The sequence below is a fragment of the Lonchura striata genome, chromosome 10 (assembly GCF_050655825.1).
Source record: "Lonchura striata isolate lonStrDom1 chromosome 10, ASM5065582v1, whole genome shotgun sequence".
Taxonomy (NCBI): Eukaryota; Metazoa; Chordata; class Aves; order Passeriformes; family Estrildidae; genus Lonchura; species Lonchura striata.
This window is the reverse complement of record NC_140712.1, coordinates 24,094,233-24,103,884: the sequence shown is the minus strand read 5'-3', so window position 1 is coordinate 24,103,884 and position 9,652 is coordinate 24,094,233. Positions and strand designations below refer to the sequence as shown.

Here is a 9,652-nt window from a genome sequence, read left to right as displayed (position 1 = left end):
CACCAGGAAAAAATTCCCCCAGGGAAATTCACCTTTTCCACACCAGGAAAATTCCCCTTTTCCACACCAGGAAAAATCTTCCCTAATCCCAAATTTTCCACACCAGGAAAATTCCCTTTTCCACAGCAGGAAAAACCCCAAAATCTGAGCAAATCCCAACAAATCCCAACCTCCCACGCATCCCTGTGAGGGTAAAATGGGGATTTTCCTCATGGAATATCAAAAGTGGGGGAAAATACGGAAAATTAAATGGCATTGCTGGAGTGTTCCCAAGGCATGGAAGCAGATCCCGGGATTTCCGTCCTGCAGGGAAGGAAAACATCCCGATCCAAGCTCTGATCCAAGCTCTGATCCAAGCTTGGATCCCTCTGTTCTCCCAAAAATCCCCATCCCAGCGAGCTCAGGCTGGGATCCCCACGCTCCAGGCTCTCTGAGCAGCTTCTTCCATGGAAAATCAGCTTCTTCCATGGAAAATCAGTTTTGTTCCATGGAAAATCAGCTTTGTTCCATGGGAAATGAGCTTGGTTCCATGGAAAATGAACTGTGATCCATGGAAAATGAACTTGGTTCCATGGAAAATGAACTTGGTTCCATGGAAAATGAACTGTGATCCATGGAAAATGAACTGTGATCCATGGAAAATGAACTTGGTTCCATGGAAAGCTAATTAGGAGTTGAAGGGAGTGGCATGTCACACACACCTTGCACACACACCTGAGCATGTCACACACACCTGTGCACACACCTGTGTGTGTCACATTCACCTGTGCGTGTCACACACCTGTGCACACACACCTGTGTGTGTCACACACACCTGTGCGTGTCACACACACCTGTGCACACACACCTGAGCGTGTCACACACACCTGTGCATGTCACACACATCTGTGCACACACACCTGTGCACACACATCTGTGCACACACACCTGTGCACACACACCTGTGCACACACACCTGTGCACACACACCTGTGCATGTCACACACATCTGTGCACACACACCTGTGCACACACACCTGTGCATGTCACACACATCTGTGCACACACATCTGTGCACACACACCTGTGCACACACACCTGTGCACACACACCTGTGCACACACACCTGCGCCCCCAGGTGTGAGCACCCCGCGGGCACAATCCCACCTGCAATTCCAGGGATCTCGCTGGAGAGCTGGAGAGCCACCGAGGCGGAGTTCGGGAATTTGGGAGTTCGGGAATTATTTGGGAGTTTGGGAATTTGGGAGTTCAGGAATTTGGGACTTTGGGCATTTGGGAGTTATTTGGGAACTTGGGAGTTTGGGAGTGATTTGGGAGTTTGGGCATTTGGGAGTTTGGGAGTTATTTGGGAATTTGGGAGTTATTTGGGAATTTGGAAATTTGGGAATTTGGGAGTTTGGGAGTGATTTGGGAGTTTGGGACTTTGGGGGTTTGCGCCTTTGGGAGTTTGGGAATTTGGGAGTTTGGGAATTTGGGCCATGGATCGGGAATGCTGCCGGGCCATGGATCGGGAATGCTGGCAGGGCAGGGATCAGGAATGCTGGCAGGGCATGGATCAGGAATGCTGGCAGGGCGTGGATCGGGAATGTTGGCAGGCCATGGATCGGGAATGCTGGCAGGGCAGGGATCAGGAATGCTGGCAGGGCATGGATCAGGAATGCTGGCAGGGCGTGGATCGGGAATGCTGGCAGGCCACGGATCGGGAATGCTGGCAGGGCATGGATCAGGAATGCTGGCAGGGCGTGGGTCGGGAATGCTGGCAGGGCGTGGATCGGGAATGCTGGCAGGCCACGGATCGGGAATGCTGGCAGGGCATGGATCAGGAATGCTGGCAGGGCGTGGGTCGGGAATGCTGGCAGGGCGTGGATCGGGAATGCTGGCAGGGCATGGATCGGGAATGCTGGCAGGGCGTGGATCGGGAATGCTGGCAGGGCATGGATCGGGAATGCTGGCAGGGCATGGATCGGGAATGCTGGCAGGGCATGGATCGGGAATGCTGGCAGGGCGTGGATCGGGAATGCTGGCAGGGCGTGGATCGGGAATGCTGCCGGGCCGTGGATCGGGAATGCTGCCGGGCCGTGGATCGGGAATGCTGCCGGGCCATGGATCGGGAATGCTGGCAGGCCATGGATCGGGAATGCTGCCGGGCCGTGGATCGGGAATGCTGCCGGGCCATGGATCAGGAATGCTGCCGGGCCATGGATCAGGAATGCTGCCGGGCCATGGATCAGGAATGCTGCCGGGCCGTGGATCGGGCCGGGCTGCAGGGCCCCTGCCCCTCCTGGCACGGCACAGGTTGGCAGTGCCAGCCCGGAGCCCGGAGCCTTCCTCCCGCTGGGATCACAGGGAATGGGGAATGCTGTTCCCAAAGTTCCAAACCCCAGGATACCAAATCCCACCACATCCCATTTCCCACGGGATTTACAGGGAGCCTTCCTCCCGCTGGGATCACAGGGAACGGGGAATGCTCCTGTCCCGGCTGCCATTCCCAAAGTTCCAAATTCCAGGATACCAACACCACCACATCCCATTTCCCACGGGATTTACAGGAACCTTTCTCCCACTGGGATCAGAAGGAAATGTGAACACCAAGCTGAGCTGCCATTCCCCAAATTCCAAACCCCAGGATACCAAATCCCACCACACCCCATTTCCCATGGGATTTACAGGAACCTCTCCCCCCACTGGGATCACAGGGAATGGGAACACCAAGCTGAGCTGCCATTCCCAAAGTTCCAAATCCCAGGATACCAACACCCCCACATCCCATTTCCCACGGGATTTACAGGAGCCTTTCTCCAGTGGGATCACAGGGAATGGGAACACCAAGCTGAGCTGCCACTCCCAAAGTTCCAAATCCCAGGATACCAACACCCCCACATCCCATTTCCCACGGGATTAACGGGGTTTCGATCCCACTGCTCTTCCCAGCCTCCATGGAAAGGTGGGAAAAGGAGCCCTGAGCAATCCCAAATTCCTGCTGGATGTTCCGGGAGCTGGGACACGCAGGCTCCAGGCAAACCAGGGCACTCACAGCCCCAATTCCAGAAAAATCCATGAAAAATCTCCTCCTAAACTGGGGAAGAGACATTGCTAGCAGAGGCTGAATCACATCCAAATCAGACCGTTTCAAAAATAAGTCTTTCCCATTTTCTATCCTTTTATTTCTTTTTTTTTTTTTTCCTCTTTTTTTTTTTTTAACTGACATTTAATAAATTATAAAATCGGTGTATGGTGAAATAGAATATATCAGCCAGATATGTATGAAATACACATGCATGGGAAAAAACTATTGAACTCACCTGGAACTCACACACACGGATCTATAAATACATATATACACACACATATACATATAAACACCAACAGTTTCCTTTTTTCCAAAATTCAAGTCAACTATTTAGTGGCAGAGGGATGCTGTAAAAACACTAAAAACAATTTTTGATGCCACATCATGTGAACCTTTCAAATAACCATACGACTGATCAGACAGCAATATCTAATGCTACTTGGATTAAAGATTTTTTTTTCTTGATTTTTTTTTTTTAATTTTTTCCTGTTTTTTTTTTTTTTTAACTTTTTTTTAAATCAATGCAAGATTTATTTTTTTTTTTGAGACGACTTCATAGGCAAAAGGTGGCCCTTGTCAATGCTTGAAGCAACTATTTGCAATCAACAGTTTTTTTGGACATGAAAAGAATTCAGACAAGTTTCTGCTAATTTTAGTATTCCTTAACTCTCTTTTTTCCTGATAAACTCAATACCTGCACTTTCAACCAGTTATAAAAATATTTTTCACACCAGAGGAAATATTTACTCTCTCTGACATGGACTTTGGGACACAAGAGAATCACTTCCTTCCCTCCCCCTTTCTCTGACTTTAAAGAATCTCCTGAAAAAAATCTGCATTCCAGCTATTTACACATTCCACTCCTTAAAAAGAAAGGATGAGCCCAAATAACCAAAAAAAAAAAAAAATTTCCTATGTCATGCATAACTTAAAAACAATGAGAAAAGAAACTAGGAATTAAATATGGAAAAAAATCCGAAATCATTCTGAATTTTGGAAGCTGCTACCCCTAAAGGAGCTGGGTGGGGAGGCACAAATTTGGGTTTTCCTGGGGGTTTTTTGGGGAGCAGGGAACGCCCACGGGGCAGCTCTGGCCATGCAGGGGTGCTGGGCACAGCAGCAATGCAGCTGCACTGCCAGGCAGCAATGCAGCAGCTGCACTGCAGGGGCTGGTTTGGGGCTCCACTCCATAAAAATGAAATATTTTATCCCATAAGTCACTCCTCAGCTGGGGTTTGATGTTGATTTGGGGTTTCACCCCATAAAAATGGAACACTTTGTCCAAATCTAATTCATTTCTCAATGAATTCCTCAACAAGTCACTCCTCAGCTGGGATTTGGGGCTCCACCCCACAAAAATGAAGTATTTTATCCCATAATTCATTCCTCAGCTGGGATTTGGGGTTTCACCCCACAAAAATGGAACTTTGTGGCACAAGTCACTCCTCAGCTGGGATTTGGGGCTCCACCCCACAAAAATGGAGCATCTTGTCCAAATCAAATTCATTTCTCAATGAATTCCTCAAGAAGTTATTCTTCAGCTGGGGTTTGATATTGATTTGGGGCTTCAACCCACAAAAATGAAATATTTTATCCCATAAGTCACTCCTCAGCTGGGATTTGATGTTGATTTGGGGTTTCACCCCATAAAAATGGAACACTTTGTCCAAATCAAATTAATTTCTCAATGAATTCCTCAAGAAGTTATTCCTCAGCTGGGGTTTGATGTTGATTTGGGGTTTCACCCCACAAAAATGGAACACTTTGTCCTACAAGTCACTCCTCAGCTGGATTTGGGATTTCACCCCACAAAAATGGAACACTTTGTCCCACAGGTCACCCCTCAGCTGGGATTTGGGGCTCCACCCCACAAAAATGAAATATTTTATCCCATAAATCATTCCTCAGCTGGGATTTGATGTTGATTTGGGGTTTCACCCCACAAAAATGGAACACTTTGTCCCACAGGTCATTCCTCAGCTGGGATTTGATGGGGTCAGGCCCTCAGGAGTTACTGGATCCCAGAAATGTGGAATATTCTGAGCTGGGAGCACCCAAGTCCTCGCTCAGAACATCTCCAAGTCCCTCCGTGTGCATCCCTGGGAGCTCTCCCAAAATTCCTGCAGCTCTGCAGCCCTGGGGATGTCAGCGTTCCCTGGGGAGCCTGGGCAGTGCCCTGCACCCTCTGGAGGTGGAATTTTCCCTGAAATCCAACCTAAACCTCCCAGTCAGCTTCGTGCCGTTCCCTGGATGGATTTGCATCATTCCTGACTAAAGCATGGAATTCAAAATTTGAATTCACCCCCTGGGGTAGAGGGGCAGACGGAACCAGAAATGCCAAAATCCCAAAAAACCAACCCCACTCCTGGAAGGCTCCGGGCTGCTCTGCTGCCAGAATTACACAATCTGCACTAAATATGGGATGGGGGAATTAGATTCCACCAGCCAAGGGAAATGTCTCCAAGGGGAGAAAAAACCCTCTCCCCAAGCTTGAACTTTAGAAGCTCAGCTCCTCTCCCGTTTCTTTAACTGTGGAGAAAATAATGCCATTGATGTCCAAACTATAGGGGGGGAAAAAAAAGGAAAGAAAGAAACTCACATGACAAATGCACAGGTGTAAAATCTTCAGCATCCATAAAAATGAACTGAAGCTCCTTGTTTTTCTTATTTTTTTTCTCTTTTGTCTTTTTTTTTTTTTCTTATTTTTACCAGCGAGGCCATCTTAGGTTTATATACAAAAGTAAAACTGAAAATAGACTTTTTTTTTTTTGTTCTCTGTACACATAAATTTTTTTTCCCCTTTTTTAAAAAAAGGAAAAAAAAACCAAAAACCACCTTGTCTTAACCTTTTTTTTTTTCTCAACAGAAAGGAAAACCGAGCACGAAGATTTCCTCTGTTCCCCACCCACCCCCCCAAAAAAAAAAAAAAAAAAAAAACACAAAAACAAAAAAATAACCAAAAAAAACTCCCTCCCCAGCCAAAAATAAAATAGAAAGGGATCAGTCCAAGGAGATAATGTCTGGTATGATACCAAAGATTGAGGCCGTGTCCGTGGTGCTCCTGCTGGGCACGGGGTGCCCGTGGGTGTCCCGCAGGCTGGTGGAGGACACCAGGCTGCTGTTGCTGCCGCTGCTGCTGCCGTTGGTGGCTGGCAGGGAGCTGCTGCCCCCCGCGTTCAGCTGATCCAGGAACATCTGGGACGAGGTGTAGGGGAAAAAACGGGAGTGCAAAAGTTCCTGGTCGTCCGAGGCGGAAACGGCGGCGGCGGCGGCGGCGAGGAGGGAGGTGTTGTAATGCTGGCGGGAGACGAAGGGTTAAAATTCGGGGGGTTTGGGAAGGTTTGGGGTTTCACAGCAGCTCACAGCACGAGGTGAGATGGGTTTTTGGCTCTGTGGGCGCACAGTTTTGAAGCCAAAAGGAAATGGGGATGCTGGGGGTGCAAATGTGGTTTGGAAACCCAAACCCCACAAACAGCAGGGAGGGAATGGGGTCAGAGCACAAAGCAGGAAAAGGGAGAGCAGGAATGGGATCAGAGAACAGGAACAGGGAAAAGGGAGAGCAGGAATGGGATCAGAGAACAGGAACCAGGAAAAGGGTGAGCAGGAATGGGATCAGAGAACAGGAACAGGGAAAAGGGAGAGCAGGAATGGGATTAGAGAACAGGAACTAGGAAAAGGGTGAGCAGGAATGGGATCAGAGCACAGAAACAGGGAAAAGGGAGAGCAGGAATGGGATCAGAGAAACCAAACCAGGAAAAGGGAGAGCAGGAATGGGATCAGAGAAACCAAACCAGGAAAAGGGTGAGCAGGAATGGGATCAGAGCACAGAAACAGGAAAAAGGGCAAGCAGGAATGGGATCAGAGAAACTAAACCAGGAAAAAGGGTAAGCAGGAATGGGATCAGAGCACAGAAACAGGAAAAGGGCGAGCAGGAATGGGATCAGAGCACAGAAACAGGTAAAAGGGTGAGCAGGAATGGGATTAGAGAAACCAAACCAGGAAAAGGGTGAGCAGGAATGGGATTAGAGAAACCAAACCAGGAAAAGGGTGAGCAGGAATGGGATCAGAGCACAGAAACAGGAAAAGGGTGAGCAGGAATGGGATCACAGCACACAGACCAGGAAAAGTGAGAGCAGGAATGGGATTAGAGAACAGAAACCAGGAAAAAGGGTGAACAGGAATGAGATCAGAGCGCCCAAAGCAGGAAAAGAGCAAGCAGGAATGGGATCAGAGAGCCCAAACCAGGAAAAGGGTGAGCAGGAATGGGATCAGAGCACAGAAACCAGAAAAAGGGCGAGCAGGAATGGGATTGGAGCACAAAACCAGGAAAAAGGGCAAGTAGGAATGGGATCAGAGCACAAAACCAGGAAAAGGGTGAGCAGGAATGGGATCAGAGCACAGAAACCAGAAAAAGGGCAAGCAGGAATGGGCTCACAGAGCCCAAACCAAGAAAAAGGCTGAGCAGCAGCATTTTTGGGGCTTTGTTTTTTCGTTTAGCTGTTCAAAAAGTTCCTTTGGGGTGCTCCTTCCCAGCACCACTGAACGTCCAGGCTGCCCCAGCCTTGTTCCCAAAGATTTCTCTACAGCCAGGGCAGCATTCCTTGGATCAGAATCATTCTCAGGTCTTGGATATTTAGATTTCCTGACCCAAATTCCCAGTGCAGGCTCTGCTCTCTATGATATCCAAGTATCCCTCAGCTTTTAGGGCAATTTTAGTGCAATTTCCCTCCTTGGGAGGGCAGGGAGACATCCCAGCTCCTTTTTTTTGCAGGAAAAGGGATCAAGCTGCACCTTCATTCCACAATGAAGTGGCTGCCGAATTTAACATTTTAAAATCCCCAAATGTTTCTCTTTGCTGGGCCTCATCCCACACCTGTGTTTAGACAATGCTGCTGCTGCTTCCCACACAGCAAATCCTGCTGAGAAAAGTGTTTGCCACAGGATTTGCTTCTCCCTGACTTACCTGATTGTCACCTGACAGGAAAGGGAAGAAATCCAAACCTGTCAAGAGATAAAAAACAAAATTCAGCTCCTCCAAACAGCCCCTCTCCATTTTTTCACCACTTATTTTGAAAGAAACCAGCCTAACATCGACGACACTTCCAATTCTCTTTGCTACCAGTGGTACCAACCTCATTATTTTTGTTTTATAATTAGGTGAGTGCCTGGAGAGCTGTGCAGGTGCAGCCAGAACTCACCTTGCAGGTCATAAGGCATGGGTGTCATATGGAATGGATGCCTGTAGTCCTGGATGAGTGATGTGTTGATGTAGCTGGTGTCCACAGCAGGAAGGCTTGGGGTTCTTGACACAGGAGAAGCTTGGTGGGGTAAATTTAAAATGCTGGAAGGGGAAAAAACAAAGATGGTTAAAAAGCATAAAATACACTCTTGTTTGTTGCTGTCCCATCACGGGATGCTTGTTTGCTTATTTTCAAATTGGACTTCAATTCTAAACAATTCAAAACAACTCAAAACCCATTCTGAGCTTCCTGGGGGATGTGCAGCCATCCCAAAGCTGCATCACACACTCCCCAGGCTTCCTCCTCCCAATATTCCAGCAGGAACATCCCTCCAGTCCAGGAGGGCTGAGGTGTAGGAAAGGAAAGCTCAGCCCCGAACAGCAGGAACAGGAAATGCTGCTGAGATCCCCAGAAATGTGTTTTCAACAAGGACAGGAGAATCCTGAAGGAATCCTGACCCCAAAACCCCCCCAGGACCTGTGGGACCCCAGCGCTGACACCCCACAAGGGGGTTCCAGCTGGAAAAGGCCCTGGGGGGTTGCAGCGATTCCCACTGTGGAGCAGGAACCTCTTCCCACAGGATCCCTGGCTTCCATCCCAGAATATTTATGCAAACCACGAGCTATTTCCAGCCTGGCTGCCCAGGTGTGCCCAGGTGTGCCCAGGTGCTTGTGGCATCCCCAATTCCCACAGCCCTGCCCCTCCCTGGCTGCTGCTTCTGCATTTCCCAATGGAAGAAAAACATTCCCGGCTCTGCAAAATCCACATTTCTGTGCCTTTTGCACCATTTTACACTCTTATTGTTTTTCAAATACAACTTCTTCATATTTCAATTTTCGTATTTCAATATTTCATTTGTGTTGCACACTCAAAGCTGTGATTCTCTGTGCTCCATTTCACAAACACCACTGAAATATCTGTGTTGTAAATCTTTGATTCCCTATGCATCATTTCACAACTGAAATATTTAATTTGTGCTGCACACTCAAAGCTGTGCTTTTCCTTGTATCACTTCACAAACAGACCTAAAATATTTATGTTGCACACTTAAATCTTTGATTCCCCTTGCACCAATTCACAAACACAACAGAAATATTTCATTGTGTTGCACACTCAAAACTGATTCCCCTTGTACCACTTCACAAACGTAACTAAAATATTTATGTTGCACACTTTAATCTTTGATTCCCCTTGCACAATTTCATAAACAGAACTAAAATATTTATGTTACAGACTTAAATCTTTGATTCTCTGTGCATAATTTCACAAACACAACTGAAATATTTCTGTTGTACACGTAAATCTTTGATTCCCTGTGCATCATTTCACAAACACAATTGAA

At 47.6% G+C, this 9,652-nt stretch overlaps 1 protein-coding gene across 3 annotated transcripts in view; it reads right to left on the bottom strand.

Moving 5' to 3' along the window:
* Positions 1 to 5,988: 5,988 nt before the first annotated feature.
* The window catches only part of PIAS1 (protein inhibitor of activated STAT 1), a 58,836-nt gene continuing 55,172 nt past the window's right edge, over positions 5,989 to 9,652 (bottom strand). Inside the window, exons 12-14 of one of the 3 annotated variants that reach the window (XM_085589035.1) lie at positions 8,269 to 8,411; positions 8,034 to 8,071; positions 5,989 to 6,367 (exon numbers count right to left, since the gene is read on the bottom strand). In XM_085589035.1, the coding sequence (XP_085445161.1) occupies positions 6,071 to 6,367; positions 8,034 to 8,071; positions 8,269 to 8,411 (478 nt within the window). In that variant the 3' untranslated portion in view covers positions 5,989 to 6,070. The remainder of the gene's footprint in view (positions 6,368 to 8,033; positions 8,072 to 8,268; positions 8,412 to 9,652) is intronic. The other 2 variants (XM_077785954.2, XM_085589036.1) reach the window with 2 other exon arrangements.